Below are 23,019 nucleotides of genomic sequence, written 5' to 3'. Positions count from 1 at the left end.
TACTACACATGACTACAGTTTACTACAAGTTCAATAGTCATGTATATATATAGTCATGTACTGTCTTTTTACCCCAAAATTCATATACACCAACAAAAAAAATTCATAATTTATCTTGATATTATAAATCAACTAACAAACAAACAAAAAAAAATACAATCACATGCATATATTCTTCATACATGAACAACTATTACTGTACATTAAAAACCTATAGCATACATATAACTGTATGTTACTACAAGTGACTATAGTTATTTACAATTACCTGTAGTTATATATAGTGGCATAAAGTCTAGACTACTGTAGCATGAATCCAACTTGACAAAGGCACTTCATCGAATCTTATTATCTGCATGTCATAAAATTATAATAAAAGCAAAACATGCGACAAAAAAATACGAGTTAAATAGCAAAATGGAAAATGCGAGTTAGATTACATGAAAAATACAAAAAAAAAACACAATTTTTTTTTTTTTGATAAATTTACTGAACTGAAATCGACTACAAATGACTATAGTATATACAAGTCTTATAGTCATGTATAGTTATATGTAGTCATGACTATACATGGCTACATATGACTGTATATGACTAAATATAATTGTATTATCAGCTGACTCAAATCACCAATGTAAGTTGAAACACGTGGATTATTTCCACATTGTGTTTTTAACTTTCTTATTTTTTAAAACTAAATTTTAGTTATGGAATAAGTAGTGCTTAGTGGGTTAAGTATAGTGCTTAGTGGGTTAAGTATAGTGCTTAGTGGGCTAAGTAGTGCTTAGTGGATTTTATTGTGGATTTTATTCTAACTTTCTAACTAACCCACTAACCCATTTTCTTGAGTGCTCTTGTGGTTGGTTTTCTTGCAGATCATGGGCTGAGGAGTGGAAGCTTGAAATGTCTATAAATACCGATTTCAATACTCAATGAATTTTATCGATTCTACGAAGTAAAAAACCGAGAGCTGAAGAGAATACACGAGTGTTTTAGAGTGGTTTTAGAATCGGTCATTTGTACTCTTCATGAGTATAATCTTTACGTACTCCTTATGAGTACATTCTTTACGTACTTCTCATAAGTACATTCTTTGTAGTCTAGATTGTTTAGTATATATGTTTCTAGACTTGGTTGTAAGAATGATCAAGATAGTGATTCATTCATAAGTTCTTTACGTACTCCTCACGAGTACATCTTTGAAATCTAGAATTTTTAATATTTTTCTTTTTGTATCTAGATTTGAATGTAAGAATGATCATGAGAATGATTCATTCATAAGGAAGAAGTTTTCGCACCTCTTCTGTTTGTATTCTTGGAATACTGATTTTAATATATTTTTCCGTCCTGTAAAGGGCAAGTTCACAAGTCTTTACTTGTGAACATTTTTAATTCTGAGTATTGTTCTTTTATCTTTATATTTCCGCTGCATGTTTTCTCAAGTGTCATAACACTTCAGATAACATCTCTGTATTAAACGAATTCGGGACCATAAATTCTTTCATAAGTAATCACAACTAGTTAAATTTATATTACAGACAAACAAAGTTCTCACACTTTAGGCATTTCGAATCATCTTTAAATAAATACAAAAAATAAATTACATACGATTTATAATAAAAAATCAAATTACATGAAAAATACAAAAAAACATGATTTTTTTTTTTTTATAAATTTACTGAACTGAAATCGAGTATAAATGACTATAGTATACCACAAGTCCTATAGTCATGTATAGTAGTTATATGTAGTAGTGACTATACATGACTACATGTGACTGACTATATATGACTGTATATGACTAAATATAATTTTATATTCACCTGACTCAAATCACTCATGTAAGTAACCACTACTGGTTAAATTTCCATTACAGACAAATAAAACTCTCACACTTTAGGCATTTCGAATCATCTTCAAATAAATTATAATATGATTTATAATAAAAAAATCAAATTAATCCAAAGAAAAATATTTAAATATTAATTGTTCACAGATCTTCAAAAACATAGTAGATCAGTGTTTTTTTTTATATAAATGCAGTAAATATATACAAATCGAACACCACCAATTCCAGATCTGAAATTTTAGATCTGACTACACATCGTCGGATCACAATTAAAAATTTTGAATTTAATTGATTTTCATAAAAAGAAACAATAAAATAAGGTGAAATAGTTAAGAGAATTCAGATCTTAAAAAATAAATTAAAAATGGATGGACATTCATAAATTAAAAAAATAACTTAAAAAAGTGAAGTGAATGGTTTAGTACCGAGTTCAAGGCGGTGGGAGGAGCAACGACGGTCGGCACAAGGCCGTGGCGGAGCAGCGACGCAAGGCGGCGGCGGAGCAGCGACGGCGGCAGCACAAGGAGGTGAGGGGAGCGACGGCGGTGGCGGCGCAAGGAGGTGGGGGAGCAGCGGCGACGGCGCAAGGAGGTGAGGGGAGCAACGGCGGCAGAGAGCTGTGGGTAGAGAGAGAGTTAGAGAGAAAGAGATGAAGAGAGAGAAAGGAAGAAAGAGAAGAGAGAGAGAGAAAGAAAGAAAGAGAGTGGGGGAGTGGGGAGGGGACGGCTGATAGAAGTTGTTGGGGGGGGAAAGAAAAAAAAGCTAGGGTTTAGGGTTTTAAATTGTAATTAAAAGGGCAAAATGAGTATTTCGATTTGTCTAAGGGGTCTATCAAATTAAGATTAGAATTTGGGTTTTTGATTAGGAAAGAAAAATTTATAGGACCTATCCCTATATATTTTCAAGATTAGGGGATTATCCCACATTTCCACTTAATTTATAGATGTTTAACAATTAGATGTTGGCATGTTGCAGCTCTTCGTAGTCGTCATCTAGTAGCGCATATTAACTCTATGTAATAATTATTAATTTATAAATTTTTTCATTAAACTATTCATTTATAGATGTGTAAGCTGTAGCTTAAATGAAAATGATTAGAATTAGAAAAACAAAATCAGTAGAAAGATTCCATATGAAACCACAATATCCGACATACACATTTTTAAAAGTAGTTCCAAATGAGAGACGTAAATCCAAAATCTGAAATGATTTACGCGGCAGTAAAATTACGAATGTCGTTCACAATACATTTCCTTTCTCTCTCTAAAAACTCCCCAATTCACTCAAACCCCAAAACCACAAAAAAAACCCCAAATTTCACAAAAATCCTAAATCCTTCTCACAATCCTTCCAAATCCGAAAATCTCCTCAATTTGAAAGGTAATTACTCATCTAAACTAGTTATATATATTGAATTTGTTGTTAATTATATGAAAATCGAAGAAAAATCGCGATTTGGGGGTCAATTTTGAATAAAAACTGCGCATCTTCCACGCCCAAAATGGGAGTGTGAAAGCAGTTTTCACGCCTAAAACAGGCGTGGAAACTGCTTTCACACGCCTGTTTTGGGCGCGGAAAATTGGTTTGGGCGTTCGGTCCGGACGCCGGTTCTGGACCGGTCGTCCGGTTCAATTTTTTTTTTTATCCCTGTATAAATGACATGCTATAATATATTTAAATAATTATCAGTTAATGAACTTGCCCTGGCCTAGTTGGTCAGGCATCTCGTTTTTTCGCAGTAGACCCGTGTTCGAGTCTTTCCTGCAGCGTATATTTATTACTTTTTTGCGAAGTATAACGAAGTCTATAAATACAATTCAATAATAATTTATTATCAAAATGGCTCTAGCCTTGTTGGTTAGGTAAGCCTGTGCTTCTGAAAAAATGTCCCGTGTTCGAATCCTTGTGGCAACATAATTATGTAATTTTTTTTATTAAATCTCAGTCACAGAGCGCGCCCAAACCGGGCGCCGAAAGCTGTGTTGGGCGCCCAAATCGGGCGCAGATAACACTTTTACGCGCCCAAACCGGGCGTGAATCGGACTTTTTAGCTCCCAGTTTGGTCGTGGGTCGCGTTTTCACGATTTAAAGAACAAAAACGAACAAATTTTACCTCATTAGATTCCATATCTCGATCCTCATTCGATGCACTCATTTTTTTTTGCAAATGGCTACAGTAACATGAGTTTTGGAATGATTTCTAATATAAAAGCTAAAATTGTAGAGAGAGAAAGAAAGATAGAGAGTGGATTTTTTAAAACGACATTCGTAATTTTGCTACCGCGAATAGCACCTCCCATCCAAAATTCATTATGAAATGAATTCATCAAAACACATTCAATAGATTTACTATTATAGATTGAATTTATTTATTTTCCTTTTTAATCTAATACGGAGCCCCGAATATTTCATCCAACAATATTATGATTTTTATGCACAACGTTAGTCAAGTGTAGTTACACTGTAGTAATGTGGTCCCATATGCTAAACTAAGACTATATACACCGATTTATTTAGAGCATACACAACGACTATCTAGACTTTAGACGCTGGGCACTACGCTCCAAACTGAGTTTATGCCGTCGTAAGCCATGCCACGACTCATCTAATAAAGGCTTGTCAATCTTATTATGCAATAGATTCAGGTTCACAAGAGGTACAGTGGTTGGTCGCCCGTGAGCACACTGTAAGAACAAAAATTGGGAACATATGAATCCACTTTTAAATGAAAGAACCTCCAATTTCGTCACCGTTATCAAACTCACCTGGAAACAAAGTGATGTTCGTTTCAGTTCTTCAACAAGGAGTGAACATTCTGAAGGCAACAAAGTGTCTCCAAACATAATTGCACCTGCGCAATTTTTTTTATGAATTTAATAACCAGTTAACAATTCCTTCATTAGTCTTCCATCTTATTTATGCATATTTTTATCCTTTATGAAAAAAATTGCAACGCAGCCTATAATTTAGTTAGTATTTAAGATGATAGAATGCACCTCTGCATGATTTGCTATTCAAGATGCGATGAACGGAAGGAGGTATGACTGATGACCCATCTGTATCTGCAAGCTGCAGTATGCACAGATAATTAAAGCGATTGATGTGCAAATTAAAGAATCGTAACGATGAATTAAAAATTATTGTAGCTCAAATTCAGCTTAAATTATTTACCTGTTGAAGGAATTCTAGAAGATCAATATCAGTTAGATTAACACCCAAAATGCACGGTACCTGAAATTAATTTTGAAGATGTTGCTTTCTAGTTAAAATTGTACAAGAGAAAAAGATAATGTAGAACAAATATTGAAGAAATTCTTTGAAAGAGTTCAAGTCAAAAACTCTCGTACCAGTCAGCTTATGCTGACAGGCATTTAGTCATATAGACAGAAATCTTACAATAAGAATATTGTATAGTTCCATAAAAACGTCATATATCGATTTAATTAAAGTATATGATTTAGAGCTTAAATTTCATAGAATTAATGTAAGGGTCCATTTGGATAGAATGATTTGATTTGGGGAAGGGATTTAGAGTTATGATTTGAAATGACTCTAATTTGGAGTCATTTGAAATCCACATCAATTGCTCCATTTATAACTAAAAAGGAGGAGTGGGGATTTGAAATTCATCCCAAAATCCCTCAATCCAAACAAGTCTGAAGGATTTGTTATTATGAATTTGAAATCCCTCCTTCAAATCCTTCCATCCAAATTATATTTCTTGTTACTTGTTTAATTTTCATGAATTTCTTAGTGCTCAATGCTTTCAAAGACACTCAAAAAACTAAATTATCATATATCGTCAGGCAATAAGAAAAACACGAAGGATGTTGAACGGTCAGGTAAAATTAAAACACTGAAAGAAGTTGGAAGTTTACCGCAAGAAGTTTAACAACAGTTGGCTGCTTGTGTAGAAAATCTAAATGCCTACAAGCAAATATATAATAGGAGGGTAAGAATAGTCTATCCATGGATATCAGGAAACTATGCAACAGTATAGGCCAATGTAGCAATAAGTAATTATCGAGGACTATGGTGTGATAAGTGGTCAAAGGTTAATAATTTGTTTCCACTAGAAAAATATTCAAGTAAGACATTTGGAATATTATAACGACAAGCATGATGATTACGTTGTAAAGGAATTCATATCCTGCGAATGAATGTTGCAGATCCAACCCCAAGTCTGCATTTGTTCAGCATAATTGTGCAGTAACTGATAACCAATTTCAGGTAAGACCTGCATGAAATTTGGAAACATGAAAATTTATTAAAGAGGAACTTAGGGAAGAGAATTTGAGTTATATAAAAAATGATAATCCCCACACGAGATGAAAACTACCTACCAATTCTTGCTCTGCATCCAGATATGTGATTGTCTTCATTTCCCCAGATAACACCTGAGAGTTTCAGCGCATGAGTCAATCGCACTAAATTGCACCAGCAAAGCACTGTTAAGACAATTTTACCTTGTGACGTAATTCTTCCAGTCTAACCCTTTCATCAGCAGCATGCTGTAATGTTAAATACCATACGTTATGTCAATTCATCAAAAACTTTAAGGCCGTTTGTAAGTGCAGATGTTTATGCTCAATTTGTTCATATTTAGCAACCATTGTGTATAACTCTTTGATGCAGAGGACTTGTTGAACTGTCTAAAGGGTGTCCTAAGTAATACTCCATAAAGATAAGGGAAGGCAAGAAGATTAGGAAAGCTAGGTACTTTGGAAGCTTTCCAAACCCGAAAGAAGAACTTTTAAATTTCTTCAAGGCATTCTTAGATTTTTTACCAGATGTAAATGGAGTCTCAAATTCGCAAGTGCACGCACCCTTCTACCATCTGAACAGATAATACTTGTATACTTTGGGACACCTCATTATACCAGGATGAAGAAATGCTACATACATATTTTTTAGACTAAACATATGTTGCAAATGCAGTGTTGAGGAAAAATTAGCGCGTCTAAGAAGAGATGAGATTTTCATAAGTGGTTTCAAGAAATAGATTAACCTGATCGACCATAGCAAGTGTTTTTCCTGCCACAATTGCAATGAATTTCTTATCAACCTGATTGAGAACTATGGCGTCCTCAAGTGACGTCCTGTCGATGGATTTTGGAACCAAGGAATCACAATGCAACATGTCTGAGGAGATGTCAAGGATAACATCCTGATTTTTTATATCATCAGACACGCTTCCACCCTGCATAGTCAAATGAAGCTAATTTTACTAATATCAGAATCAAAGAACCTGTAGAAACTGTGCTAATAATTTATAATTTGACAGCTGATAAGGCACGTAACTGTCGTCGGGGAACAACAATTTCGCCATTTCCACCCAGAGTCAACTGAATCATTAATTTCCTTCAAATCAGGACCTGAAGAAATAGAATTTGATCATTGCAAAGGCATGCAACGGATATTTTTTATTTTTCTATATTTCATGCACTAATAATTCTTCATACAAAAGTGGAGGTAATTGATCCAAGAAAAGCTACAGGGATTCCAGACAAGCCAAATTCTACTTTGCAAGTAGGCATATCTTCATTAGAAGCGGAAACGAAAGAAATATTTTCTACATAAAGAAAAATCTTACTTTTAGATGATATGTCGATTAATTTCCCTTTATTTTTTGTTGCTCCATTTGGATTTGCAACAACTTCAGGTTCAGGTGTGATTTCATAACATGATCTGCAAAAAAATTAATTAGAGAAGACTTGAAATTTGATCTAATTCTTAGAAAAATGTCAAAATAATCTAGACCTTTCGGGAAATGAGCAAACCATGACTGATCTTTCAATTGGAGAAGGGTGGTATTGACCGAATGATCTCTTTGAATATTTCAAATCCCTACTTCTTCTTTCATGAAGTTCTCCTTGACTGGTACTAGTAGGTTCTGCACAGTATAGAGTTTATTATCCCTCTTATATTTTATATCATGTATCTGAGTCAATGAACAAAAGTTGGCATTGAGAGCAAACCCGCATATGATGCTACACGTGTCCTCTGGACTTCGCTTTTTGCAGACATAGTGGAAGAATAAGTCAAGTCAAAATATCTTTTCCTCCGTTTGAAAAATGGTGGAGCTGAATGGCTTCTTTTGAAGCTGTTCTTTCTGTTAGGCATAATCTCATGATTCCTACTACCAGGTCTTCCACATTCATGCTCTGCTGGATTAGTGTCATATAGTGATGGCACTGAGTAATTACTGGTACTCTTTTCACCGGACAAGTGTAAAGGTGACAAATCTGTTGCACTAGATCTTTTGAAAGGCTTAGGAGAGAACATATTTTCAACACGTCTCCCATGAAATTCACCAATTTCACTCTTATTATAAGGGGAAAAGTTCATAATGGAGGAGGTTTGCTGCAGCCAACTCTCTTTACTGTTTAAATTGAAATCTTCATTGTCTCCCTTCGCAGAATATCCGTGTCTGGTACCAAATTCAGAGCAACAGTCAACATTTTTTTTGTAAATAGCAGCATCATCATCATCACGAAATTTGATAATTTCTTCTGATGGTGTGGGAGACCATCCAGACCTGAAAGACTGCCAATTGGAAGTGCATTCCCCAGCCCTTTTAGAGGAGTGAGAGAGATTATTTCTAAACACTGACGATGACTTCACCCAATCTGTTACTGGAAGCTCTGATATTTCATGCATGTCATATTGACTCATTGGAAAGGACTGAAATGGTGATGCCCCACTGCACTGTAGATCTCTTCCACAGATGGCGAGGTCAATTTCATCTATCATGCTATTATCAGAATCGATCCACCTTTTTCGATTTCTGACATGATCAGTAGCAAACTCAAAAATTTCATCTCTTGCAGGCGATTTTATTTCATGAAGCAAGCTCCTTTCAAAGGAGCAACTTCGTAGAAATGATTTGCACGGTTCCTGGTCAATATGAATATCATCACTGAGTTCAAGACAATCAGTTGAGACCTCGCTCACTCTTGATATGTCATCTATTTTATCATCATATTCCGGTAAGATAGTCCCCAATGCTGAAGATGACATGACATACTCTTTTTCACTAAATGGATATGCGACATGAACTGGAGAGAAAACAATGCGAGGAGGAGATAGAAGGTTTCTAATCTCCTCTTTTGTTGTCACGTTGTAACCGGTAAGAGATACATCTCGTGATTGGCTCAGGTAGTCAATTTCAGATGTTAAACCTGCCTCTGTCTGGTGCTTTTTAAGCTCAGGAACTTTTCTTGAAGGCTTTCCAAATGAAGATACACACTCATACAAAGATGGCATGTTATCATAATTTTTGCATAGCTTCTTCCTTTGTGGCGAGCGAAAATCTAGAGGAGTTTGGCAGTTCTGTTTCTTGCACCTCTTTTTTCCACTTTCAAAAGTATCTGATATATCTATTTCTGAGATAAGTACAAAATTAATCGAGAAGAAAAATATAAGTAAAAGAGAATATGGCACACAATATCTACCAGTATTTTGTGGTGATGTTAGTCAGTGCCAAGTTATAAAAATTTAAGCTCCCATTGCTTCTATTTATTAATATTCCCAAGTCATACAAATCGCGGATCCTCAAAATATCCAACAGATGATAGTTGTTTATGCTAAGACTAAAATGCATATTTTAAACTTGAACTTCGTGTAAATCTAAGAGCAAAAGGGTTTTCGTTCAATCAGAGCAGGACTATGCACTAGGAGCCAGAAGAACTTGTACCAAGATCATATATTGAGATCCTACCCAGAAGTTCAATATTCCAATTAGATAACCCAAAAGGCGGTTGATATTAAAGACACGTTTATCTTAAGTGTTAAGTAGATTAACTGAAGAGTGCCCCTGGAAATTTGTGCAAACGAGATGAAAAGTGGAATTGAGTAGAACTCATGCAAGATATGTAATGATTTGACAACAAAAATCGGCACATAAATTAGGTGTGGTTAAAATGATAAACTGATAAAATGTTGAAGTAGGTATTTAGATGGTATTAAAGGTATACCTAGGAGTAGTAAACTAAGATTACATAATTATGAAAGATATGCACTTTTGTGGTTTCACTTCAGAAAACATTCCAGATGGCACTGAACGATGAAGATGATATGAGTATAATTGGTTAACCCTAAATAAGCATGGGACATGGATTTGTAGTGAGAATTGGAACAAAAAATGCCACGGCAAATTTTCTTCGAATACACCACATAAATTTATGAAAAGCTTAGAATATGTGTGAACAGATAAATCATCCATTACCATGAGAGATATTTCCTGTCCAATGACGCATGACACCATTCTCGATGAGAGTAAATACAGGACCCCAATCCTGATAAAGAAAAGTGCACCGATCATTGATATATATCAGATGTATACAATGGAAGATAAAATTGTGAATGAAAAAGAAGCAGTGGTGATAACAATTGAAAGTGATTGGCTGCAGTTTAACAAAAAAAACATGTCTATAGATGGAATTGTCTTTCCGCTTAAAACTATACAATTGACTTGAAGTGCATTGCCAAGCCGATAAACAGAAAGAATTTCTAAATAAACTAGTATGTATGATGTCACAAATGTATAATGGATTGCTAATTTTATTTGCCTTCCAATGGCAGAATTGCTGGAAAACAGAAAAGCACCACTGTTTTTGCAGTTTATAAAAAAAATGATAGAGATTTCATGACTATACTTGAAAATACTACCTTAAATTCCACCGAGGTCCTTGATCGGTCAGAAGTAATTATATCATAATACGATCTTGGGCAGTGAAGATTCAAAATGAATGTTGGACACGTGTCATACTTATTTCTCTTCTCGTTTTCGGAACTAGTGGCAAGCTGCCAGGAACCCAACAAATCAAATTTAGCAGCCAACTGATTCAACAGTTTATGAATTGGTCCCTTGCAGATAAATCGTGAGTTGATATCTGCATTTACAATTAAGTAATACAAAAACACTAATATATTACGTCTTCCGAATACGCTTTTAAAAATAACAGCTCTAAAGACCACCACGGACATGGATACAAACATATTGGATTGCCTGCATACAAGCAAAGAACAATCAGAGAACAGAAGCTATTTTTCATATCACATGGTCAAACACCAAATCCATGATACCATACCTTCAGAGAGAGAAATTCACGAGGATCAGAAATATATCCAGAAAGTTTCAATTCACCATCAGATAAATTCAATTTGTAGAAAGTGGTTGAATTTCCAATCCCAAAATGACTAGAAAGTATTAATAGAGGAGAAGATGATGGTCCTGTATGAAGCAGCTCATCCGTGCTGTATTATAAGGAAGAAAACATGAAAAAATAGCCTTAAAATAATTACAAGTAAGAGGACAAGAAGGAAGATTCAGTATGAAGCAGCTCCACTGCACAAGATTTCAAGGAACAGAAGGTCAAAAACAACCTCAAATAGTAAATAATTGAAGGTGAAGAAGGACGATACCTATCGACATCCAAAACTTTGAAAGAGACATTAATATGAACAAGGGCAATCCTGAGCACACTCATTTTGATCGAGTCCAACACCTTCTTCGGACTACCATTTCAGATACATGCATCACAACCACCTCAAGTTAGTGGAAAGCACTTACGAGCTAACTCTAAATTGCTCAGGTATTGTCACATTTGAGATTTTGCGAAAAAAGAAGATTTTGTCCGCCAAATGGACCTGGATTTCATATGCTTCCTTCGAACTGGCTGATTGTAAAATATATCACGGACAACGACTGCAAATAGCAAAACCAAGAATATAGACAACGTAACTGAAACTACTTCATGTGGCTATAAATTGCATATGATAGATGTTTATATAGTACGAAAACAAGGGAGAACAGTCCAAGTCTTATTGCCTTTTGGGCACCTTACTGGTAGACTTGGGATAAATAGTTGAAACACATCAACACGTTTAAAATTTTACATAGGACCAGAGCAGGTTTATTGAGCATAATGAACTTTTGCTTCCACGTGTTTAAGTGCCAGAACGCTCATGTTGTTGCAGTTACACGGGTCTAATAAATAGGTATTCATATAATATTAAACCAAGGGAAAACAATATAAGCATTATATCCTTTGGCCTCGTTTGGTTGGGAAGATTAGCCATTATCAACTAAATAATTGGACTTTCTTTGATGTTTGGTATCCCAAATAACTTGCCAGGTCGGCCAGCAAATATTATGTTATTATAGTTTATCTTGATTCTTAGGCATGTATTTTAGTGGACCTTCCGAGGCCCAATAACACAATTTGGTTTCATTAGATTATTTAATCTTATCTTGGCAACCAATAGAGACCTTTGGGTTTTTTATCCGTGAATTCAGCAGGACAAATGTGAAATGGCTGATCCATGTTTAAATAGTTGATTTCTTCTTCTCCTTTCACTTTCATCGAGATATTTAACATTTAACGAAGAATCTTCAACATATTTTTTGTTTTATTGTTATGTAAGTGTCAGTAAATTTTCATTTTGATACAACATTTAATGAAATTAAACTTACAAGTAAATAATAGCAATCGGAAAAAAAATGAAGTTAGCTATTAACTAATCGTGATGAACATAAGAAGATTACCTGTAGTACCTGCATCTTGTCTATCGTCATTGATTCCAAGAAATAAACACTTACCGTTCTGCAAAGAATAATAAGCTAGTTAACCACATAAACAGTTGCATTAAGGTGGTGTTTGCAAACGCTTTTCCAAAATAATTATGATTTTTTTTTTTGGCTCAAATCAGTTTTTTTTTTAAGCATTAAAAAACTCATAATCACTTTGGAAAAGCATTTGCAAACACCACCTAAATTAGCATTTATAAACTGTAACTATGATAGCTTGATAATCCTTGTACCTTCATTATCTTTCTGTATCCATTTGGCTTTCCACGTGCTTTTGTCACAATCTCCAACGAAGAAATGTCGGATATTGAGCACAGGGCTTCCCCTTGAAAGTCAAAGTTTTCAGTACCACTATCCACTAGAGTTAAGTGGTTAACTTTTGACGTTGCTGTTTGCAGAATAAAGTAAGAAATTGGAATTATATAGGGGTCAGAGGATAAATAACAAATCTTAAGAAGATTAATTAATGGTATGGGCTCAATCCTACATCTTTATGAGAACGTTCTTTAACCAAAATCCAGGGCCAAAATACAGAAACACTAAGGTGCCAATTTTCTGCTATTTTAACTGTGTTGTAAAGATCTTTAAGCACTTTTATATCTCAAAACTGCTATGGGCAGCTTGCAATCATCCTTTCCTAACACTGCAAACTGAAATTTGCAACTATATTTATCTGAAGCAATCAGGCTATGTAGTATATAGCACAACTGATTGGATGAGTACACAGTCTAGAAATGTAAACATATGGAAATATTGCGGGTTACATTCAAATAAACTTAACCTAGTAAATTTCGATGCTTTGTGAAGTGAGAAGTACCAAGTTTCTCTGAAGCACAAAACTTAACCTGAAGCTTGACGCCTAAATGTTTATGATGGAGTCAATTATGGCCATTCTAAAAACTAGTGGAAGTACTCATCAAGAGTGTTTTACATGTATTAACGCATCTAGTCGTTTTTTATCCAAAATGTTGAGCTTTAACTCTTGCATAAAAATTTATGTTCATTCAAATCAAGAAGAAGATAGTACCATTTAAGAGTTATGAACAGATAGCTCATCCATGAAGACCTAATGAGAACTACTAATGGATCATGATCCAGGTCTGAGGAAAGAATAAAAATAGCATGCAAGCAACCTATATTGCGTCAATGTATAAAGATTTGCTAGATCACGCAACTCGCAGCTAAGAACAGTTAATACCTAAAAAAATTGGCCTATGATTTTTATTTCATTTGAGCTGCATGTTCATACTCATCATGTACCAAATCATCCTAATGTAATCAAGATAAGCTGGTAATCATATCTCTATCCAAATACCAAGTACTGTACAAATCACACTATACACATTCAGTGGAAAATAGAATCTTAAGTAGAGAGATTGACAATGATATACTGATATTTAAATGCATTCTACCTGCAACCAATCATGATTCAAGTGTTAACAATGTTTCAAATAATTACTTAGGATCAATTTCACTTCATTCGACAACCCCCAACTGTGTAATGGTATATTAGTTTCCTCATTAATCATAACACACAAGTATATCCGATTAACTCACCAACATATTCACATACAATATGAATTTGGTCATTCATAAGCATCATTGCATAGAACAATCTGTTCATTTGCTAAATGTCAATCTTGTTCGCAGATGCGAAGTTACTTTTGTAATTTTACAGATGCACGAACCAACACGAATGAGAAAGTTATATCTGTAAGACATTACCATATCGCTCTCCCACCAAAACCAGTTCATCCCGTGTAATACCAGATCCTGCAAAGAGATATAGATCAACAAAAGTGACAGAATTGCTAACAGTTGGGTGGAGAAGAAGGGAAAGATAGCCATATTTATCTTGTAGGAGTGGACTAACAAATTTATTTGAAAATAGAAATAATACAATTAATTGAGCACTCTATATATACTCATCACTTTTACCTGTTGGAATAAAGAGATTTCTAGTCTCCATTCCCTTCGTTTCCCAGACCTAGCCCTTACATTAAATGGAGCAGAAAACGAAATGGAACTTACCGTTATCCAGCACTTTAACATAGCAGCTACCAACGCCAACAGCCACAGAAACCTAGTAGGCCAACTGGAGTTAGATTTTAGCGTAAAACGTTTCTTAGGGGATGATAACATTATTATGAGAGCCTAATCACAGAATTGCAGTTGCAGTGGCACTTTTATAATGTCCTACCAGAATTCTTATTTCCATATTATTATCCCGATGGTTTAGTGGCCACTGTGCTATACATATACATGTATGCGGTATGCAGAGATGGGAGGGAGCAGGGCATAACGAACACAGTCTTGCCTCTCTCTTTTCTATTAAGGAACTTGTTTATGATCCTAAAGGAACCCCAGTTTCATCCTAACCAACATTTTGTTGTGGAATAACAATAGCCAACTCAGTTTTCTAGTCGACCAATTTTATCGACCCACATAGAAATACACAAACAATCGAAATTTCCCATTACAAGCAATTTCTATTCTGACCAAAAAAAAAAAATGAGGAAATAAAAAATATAAGAAACAAGATCTCAACTGCAATTATTTTACCCATATCTGGCACTTTTCACCCTAACAGAAAATCAATAAAACTTTCCAGACATACAAACATGATACTTGCAACAAAACTTACCTTTGTAGCACCTGAATCAATGCTGTTGAAAACAAGCTCATCAACAATCCGCGTCAAATCACATATTACAACCCCAGAACGCACAGAGCTGCGGATGGCTTCAGGCAAACGTTCAATGCTCTTCATCTAACAATTCCCAAAGAGAATAATCGAACACATTGACATTTTCAGAGTAAATTGAAAAATTGCAAGGCAGTAGTATGTATATGCTTTCTGTCATGGCTGAATCTTCCGACTAATCATGAATTATTACAAAACCCCAATCGCAAATATTTGGAAACAGAGAATCGTACCTGGGTAGGCTGCTCATTCGTTGAGTCCAAAAGAACACGAATCGTGTGAACTGTAGGAGAATCAAACGGGGGTTGTGGGTTTTAATTTTGATTCTGGAAGGGAAGGGAAGAGCAGTAAAAGCCGAACCCAAGGAAGGGTTCAAGGTTTGATTTTCAAAAATGAAAAATGGCGGTTGGGTGCGCGCGTGGTGAGTCAAATCGGCTTCCGCGATGCAACACCGGTTTATTGGGTCGCGTGGGTGGGTCTCTTTATGGCACGTGTCTTTCTTTAGTTCAGTTTCAATTCATTATGTAATTTAATTGTATTTATCCTTTTGAAAATGGAACTATTAACCATTTTTGTCATAACCGGACCGGTTGAAAATGGAGCAAAACTGTCGGCTCGACCGAAAAAACTGGAAACCGGTGGAAGACCCCGGTTTTTATCCAAAACGTTGTTTTGGTAGCTGTGGATGGCCGGATTTGGGCTATAAAGACTGATGACAGCCGGATCATGTCGATAAAGACCGATGAATGTCATGGGCAAAACTGGATCTAGTCTCTATGTCGCCGAAAATGGAGAGAAAGGGGTATGCTTGTGAAGGTAGAGAGGGAAATTGTGAAAGGAGGCTGGGAGAGAAAGAATGAGGTGGTTGTGGCTAGACATGACTACGGTTCGATTCCGATTCCGGTTCCAATTTTGGAGTAATCGAAACCGAACCGAACCGAATATTTCAAGTTCTTTGTGGTTCGGTTATTTATGGTTCCCGATTCGGTTTCGTTCGATTCCCAATAGAACCGGCCGGTTCTGACTATATATATATATATATATTTTTTTTTTTTATATATAACTTTAAAAAATAGTTAATTTAAAAAAAAAAAAAAAAGAGTGGAAACTGGAAAGAATACTTTGACGACTTAAAAAAATTATTTTTTTTATAAAATACTTAAAAAAATAATTTTTTTACCTTTCATTTTTTTTAAGGAATTAGTTTTAGTTTTAAAATTTAAAAAAGGAAAAGGAAAAAAATTGAAAGGGCTTGCACTTAAATTTTGTATTGTTATTTTTTTGAAAATCCGACCGTTTGGAGCTGCCACCGTGGAATTTCATTATTATTATTTTTTATTTTTTTTAATCTGACCGTTTAAATAATTTAATTTAAAAAAAAAAAAATCGGTTCGAACTGTTAGAACACGGTTCTAACCGTCAGTTCTCGGTTCAAAAATGGGGAACCGAAATCGAACCGGTTTTCTCGGTTCTGGTTCCGATTCTGGTCAAACCGGTTCCGGTTCGGTTCGAAAACCGTTGACCCCAGTTCGATTTCGGTTCTAACCGAACCGGTGGTCATATCTAGGTTGTGGTTGCTGTTGAAGAATATTTCACATATGAGAGAGAGAGAGAGGTGGGTATAGTTAAATAAGAAAAAATTGTAATTAGTAAATAAAATTATAATAAATAAGGTGGAGACTAAGTGAAGTTAAGTAAAATAATATACATAAATAGAGAAAATAATATTTTTTTAGTGAGGAAGTTGAGCGCAGTATAAAAATAAATAGAAAAAATAGTATGTTTAAAGTAATAAAATAAATAAAATAAAAAAGGAAAAAACCTGGGTTTACCCCGGTTCAACCGGTCCGGTTTTGTATCCAGTCTTGTTCTGACAACATTGCTAGTAACGTAACTCACCTGTGCGATATACGGGGATATATTAGTTCATTTTTTTTAATGACTAAAACACGTCGATGATGTAAATCAAACACCTTTGTAAATGAAAAGAGGATTCTAATGCTATGCATGGGGTAATATAAAAAATAAAAAATATGTTTTAGATAAAATAATCGAACGAAAGCTTTGAATAGTTGATATATAATACGATATAAGTCAATTTTTTTTAAACAATATCAGTTCCATTTGATTTAAGTACCCAGATAAACAAAATAGATGATAAAAGAAAATATGAAATCCGAAAATTTGTGATATAAAAAATAAGATACATTATCTAACCCATATAGTACAACTATCGCGTCCAATACAATCGGATCCTTAACAGGAAACCTAATTATCAAAGTAGTATTTTACAGCACACGCATTGACATCACCTATAGCTCATCTAATACCTTGCAAGTAATATGCAAATTTTTCATTGTTTAAATGCAATAAGTGATACACATTACTGAAACACAAATCACCTATAACAAATAAATACAATTTATATTAAATTACCTTGATTTAAAAAAAAAAAACCCCAGTGGAGTCGACAATAAAATTAGCATAAAGCGCAAATAAACTTAACACGACAAAATAAATATACATATAAATAATACAACAGCAAATGTTATTTGAATCACAATTTACAATTTTTATGACGTACATTCATATTCCCTGACAAACTTCCTTTTAGACAACATTGCAAGTAGTATTGGTTGTCTATTCCGGCTTGATGACCCCAAAAAAATACTAATCTTTATATGTAAAAGAAAGAAACGTTAGGTCAGCCTAAGAAACTCTAGTGATATATGTATATATATTATTTTGCAACCATGTTTTTCTAATTACTTTTACGTCTATATCTGGACTAGTATAATCATAATCCACTATCTCTATAACTTTTTATTTGTTATTATTATTTTTATCTCTTATTTTTCAGCCTATTATCTCTAATTTTTCTTTGCTTCATTTATTTAATGATCAATTTCATATTTTGACAATTTAGTTTATAATACATTTTTTCTAAATGAGTTTGTATTATTAAATTTGTATAAATGTTGATGTTGTTACCGACATCACTAATAAATTTTATTATATAATTGTTATTATCATGTATTAAACTAATCATTATTTATCACTAATACTAATAGTAATATTAACACTAATACTAATCTAATACTAATACTAATACTAATTGCCTCGATAGGATAGCGCTGACTTTTTATTACCGTTGTAAGGGTACTCTTTTTTCTTGTGTTGGCCCACAAGTTTTTAACGAGGTCCCACTTGACTTTATAATGGAATAAAAAAGTATTTTGGCAATATATATATATATATATATATATATATATATATATATATATATATATATATATATATATATATATATATATATATATATATATATATATATATATAATACTTATACTAATACTAATAATAACACTAATACTAATATTAAAGGCTCGTTCGGTTACCACTATAAGATTCTACTGATTAAATAGTATGGGATAATAACATGTCCGGTTGGCAAGATTCATATTTTTTCAAACCCGCTACGAAAATCAAAGCCCGCTACTAAATGCTACTATTTCATTAAATTAGTAGCACCCCTCCCCCTGAGATTAATTTAATTGGATAATTAGTGAAAATCCCTCAATTTATTTACTTATACTAAGATGGATATAACCTCTTTTTCAAAAATTAGTGAGAACCCCCACCTTGTTTTAAATAAAATATTTTTTAATTAATATTGTATTTGACATGACTAATATACATAATTTGTCCTTATAAGTTATATATAAGATAATCAAACATATTTCACGTTCTTTCTATTTCTCTTATTCCCCTCTCTATTTTCTTTCAACATACCGCCGCCTCCAACCCTCTTCCATCTGTTTTCTCCTTTTCTCGCCCAGAAGGATAGAAGAACAGAATCCTAGATCTAGTTATCTTCTCTCTCAATCACGAGACAAAGAATCACCGCCGCCGTCGTCCTCATTGCAGCGAACTTATCTGCCATCGAAATCTGAACAAGGAACAACAACATCTCTAAGGATTGTCAACAGTCTAGCTTTGTTCTCAGACCCATTGGTCAACCCCTGATTGTGGCTCTGATTGTTGTAAGACACTAATTTTTTTTCAGTTTGCTGCGAAATATGAACTCTATGATGATTAATTAGCATTTAGTTTGATATCAATAAAAAAGACAGAAGTTTGTGATATTTGAAATTTAGTCCGTGGCTATTCCTTCCTGAAACTAATTTTTGGTAATATTATTTTTGCAATTAATTTTTTTTCATGTTTACAGCATGTTGACAATTTGTTCATGATTGGGGAGGCACGATGGTCGGAGACGTGGGCTGACTTGGCCGCTATCTCGGTTTTGACAAAGAAGAAGAACCGATCTTGTAACAATTTTCTCTGAAATTGAGATTTTTGGTTTTGTAGTCGATTTCAATAAATTGTAGTTGTTTTCTATATTTTTAGTTAATTTCAATAATTTTGTAGTTGATTTCAATTTATTTATAATTGATTTTGTTAATTTTAGTTGTTTTTATTTTGCTATTGAAAACATCTATTTGTTGTAGTTGTTTTACAGTTTGTAACAACTATTTCCTCGAACATGGCACCGAATAATAAGAAAGCAGAGCAAATATGCTTACATATGACTCTTACATGACTACTTAAAAAATATGCCTATATATGAATGTAATTCAAATTTATCGTATAATTCACATACTAATTATAAAGTCATACCACCATTAACACTAACACTGCTTATAACTGCACATAGGGTATACATACAGAATAACACAATTCAATAAAATCATTACAACCGTGAACCCAATATGTTTATGTGGCATAGTCACATATAGTCATGTGATACGACATATAATTTAATATATTACTTATTTATTGTTTAGTTAGTATTTTATTATTATTAATTAATTAGAATAGTTAGGTTTATTATATACATAGCCGTGAGTTAGTGGTTAGCTTAGATTTTAAGTATTTTATTAGTATAGTTAATTATGTCTCCTAGTTAGATTAGGATTCTAGGGTTTTATTATCTTTAAATAGTCGTCTTGTGCTAGGGTTTTAATATAAAGAGAAAAATATTAAAGAATAGATCTTACGTTTCGTAGGAAATATTTATGATACTCGAGAGATCGCATCAATTGGTATCAGAGCGAAGTTGCGATAACACCAACGCTTCATTAGCAAAGCAGAGATTATATCAAAGCTAAGCTGGAGCAAAGTTGAGATCACATCAAAACTTTGTGAAAATCATGATGTCCGAAACAAGACGGTTAGAGCGATTGGAGAAATCCGTAGATAGATTACGGATTGATTTTCAGAAATTGCTCGAACAAAGTCAAGGACGACGTCAACGCCATCATCGCCACCCATCACCGCCAACGCCACCGCCGCCATCACTGCCGCCGTTGCCGAGCCTATCGCCGGAGGGAGAGGAAGAAGACGACGATGATTTTTTCGAAGAACCCCAATTTTTGGTGAGTTCGCCGAAAGAAGAATTATCGGATTCAGTTGAAGTAATTTGGGATGAAGACGAGAAATTAACCAATGAGGAGATTGAAGAATCACTCGTCTTAAGTGAGATAATTTGGAACGGGCACGAGAAGTTAAGTAGCGAGGAGGACAAAGAATTAAAAAATATAGTGGAAGGATGCCACGACTTCCCGGAGAAAGGAAACGAAGAAGTGCTTGTGATTGTGAGTGAGCCAGATTCTATAAAGACAGTCGAAGAAAAAGTTACGGTGAATCTAAGGAAGACGAAACTTGAAAAGACAATTGAGACGAAGGTTGATTTATCGGGTAAGATATTGAGAAATTTCGTTCGGGCAGATGGACTCATATTTGGAAAAGAGCTCGATTTTTCATCATGCTTTTCGGAATCAATCGGGAAGCAATTCGATGAAGTCAAGCATAGATGGAAACATAGAAAAGAGAGACGATTATTGGGCAGAACCTTGAGGACAAGGTTCATTTCAAGAGGGGTGGTTTGATACGACATATAATTTAATATATTACTTATTTATTGTTTAGTTAGTATTTTATTATTATTAATTAATTAGAATAGTTAGGTTTATTATATACATAGCCGTGAGTTAGTGGTTAGCTTAGATATTAAGTATTTTATTAGTATAGTTAATTATGTCTCCTAGTTAGATTAGGATTCTAGGGTTTTATTATCTTTAAATAGTCGTCTTGTGCTAGGGTTTTAATATGAAGAGAAATAATAAAGAAGAGTTTTCTTACGTTTCGTAAAGAAATCTTATGATACACAAGAGATCGCATCATCATGATGGTAATGTGACTATATGTAACTACAGAATTAGAAACTGGTCTGTACTTAACATTTTACCAACACGATGAACATTATTCATATATATTATAAGAGGACTTTAAACACAAGGCTACAACATGACTCCATATGACTAGACCACACCATCTATTGCTGGGATATAATACCTCAACGCATACAAAACAAGTTAAACTGGCACGCATACCAAAAATAACTACTGTCCCAAAAACTGTTTGTATACAAAAGTAAATCGCCCCCAAAACACCAAAGGGAAAATAATTTGGATCTACAGGCACAATTAATATATTTAAATTTTTCATATTGTACATACAAAATGCTTCCCAAAAAATTAGAATTTAGTTACACAGACTAACCGGCGTCGAGCTTCATAATGTCACAAGGATTGGGTCCTCGTTTGCGTTTTGTGACTCTTTCTTCTTCACTTCAGGACGCATATTTTGAATATGACTTGCAACTCAAATACGATGGTGTATGACTACTGCAACTCAACTACAACAGTGTATGACTATTAATGGGCGAGGGGGTGGATGATTATGTACCAAATATGTTCGATTCGGTATGTGACTGCAGTTTCGAAGGGAGAGAATTTTCGATTTTTGGGAACTTTTTTATTTTGTGGGAGATTTCACTCTGTGCATCTTCTTCACGGGGATTTATGCGATTCGATTTTTTTTTTTTTTTTAGTTAGTAGCAATTTTATTAGGGAAAGCATATAATTAATCCTAATTAATCGGGATAAGGCGCCACATTACTAGGGATTTTGAAAATACTGGATAATTATTAAAGGGTCTATTAGATATAACCCCCTTAAACATTCAAATAATAGGGGTAGACCCAAATTTAAATTTGCCATTTTGATAAAAGCCCAAGCTTTTCGTAATTACATAATTACCCTCAATCAAATCCCACAAATCCTGTTACTTTACCTTTTTAAAATTAATAGACTATCTCATATCTTTTAATAGACTATCTCATGTATCTAATTCGACTATGGGTTTAATTAATTGACTATTGGAAAAATAATAATATATATGGAAACTGAATAATATGTTTGTTTGAAATACTAATCAATTAGGGTAATTTTCCTTATTATATGAAAACGATTAGGGTAAATAATAATATATATGAAAAAATAATAATATATATGGAAACTGAATAATATGTTTGTTATACTAATCAATTAAGGTAATTTTCCTTATATCATGTAATAGACTATCTTATTGATCTAATTCGACTATGGATCTCGTTAATAGAGTATGGATCCCGTATTATTCAACCACATAGTATATTAATAATTTCAATATAGTACATTAATCTGCTGTGATAGTATATTACGGTTATAGTATTGATATGAAATTGTGTTACAAACAATATACCATTGAAATGACAAGAACATTGAGAACAACACCAACGTAAAGTATTCCACATAACCAATAAAATAGTACATTAATAATCTCATAATTTCAATCTAGGGTTTTGATAAAATACATAAAACACATCATAACACAATCAAACCAATATGTCGAGTTAAGAAACTCTAGTACATTAATAATCTCATAATAGTATAATAAAATGATAATGGTAGTATCATACGGTATTCATAA

General features: G+C 33.8%; 1 protein-coding gene across 6 annotated transcripts; it reads right to left on the bottom strand.

The window, feature by feature from the left end:
- Positions 1 to 4,194: 4,194 nt before the first annotated feature.
- On the bottom strand, positions 4,195 to 15,666 carry MLH3 (MUTL protein homolog 3). 6 transcript variants are annotated; one of them, XM_012995305.2, is made up of 25 exons: positions 15,378 to 15,666; positions 15,085 to 15,210; positions 14,472 to 14,523; positions 14,166 to 14,213; positions 12,674 to 12,828; positions 12,399 to 12,456; positions 11,501 to 11,558; positions 11,276 to 11,368; positions 10,942 to 11,107; positions 10,844 to 10,859; positions 10,520 to 10,743; positions 10,077 to 10,146; positions 7,828 to 9,234; positions 7,610 to 7,742; positions 7,443 to 7,537; positions 7,151 to 7,224; positions 6,858 to 7,067; positions 6,316 to 6,360; positions 6,193 to 6,246; positions 5,980 to 6,086; positions 5,728 to 5,776; positions 5,021 to 5,080; positions 4,846 to 4,918; positions 4,615 to 4,700; positions 4,195 to 4,533 (listed from the first exon to the last, which is right to left on the bottom strand). In XM_012995305.2, exons 2-25 carry the CDS (start codon positions 15,208 to 15,210, stop codon positions 4,381 to 4,383), a joined length of 3,612 nt encoding a protein of 1,203 aa, XP_012850759.1. In that variant the 5' UTR covers positions 15,378 to 15,666; the 3' UTR covers positions 4,195 to 4,380. The 6 variants fall into 6 exon arrangements, with proteins under 6 accessions (XP_012850759.1, XP_012850762.1, XP_012850761.1 ...); XM_012995308.2 differs by having other exon boundaries at positions 6,858 to 7,049; XM_012995307.2 differs by having other exon boundaries at positions 7,828 to 9,228.
- Positions 15,667 to 23,019: the final 7,353 nt, after the last annotated feature.

The sequence above is a fragment of the Erythranthe guttata genome, chromosome 12 (assembly GCF_056151865.1).
Source record: "Erythranthe guttata isolate IM_541 chromosome 12, IM_541, whole genome shotgun sequence".
Classification (NCBI taxonomy): domain Eukaryota; kingdom Viridiplantae; phylum Streptophyta; class Magnoliopsida; order Lamiales; family Phrymaceae; genus Erythranthe; species Erythranthe guttata.
The sequence above is the reverse complement of the archived record's forward strand: the minus strand, read 5'-3'. Positions and strand labels throughout refer to the sequence as shown.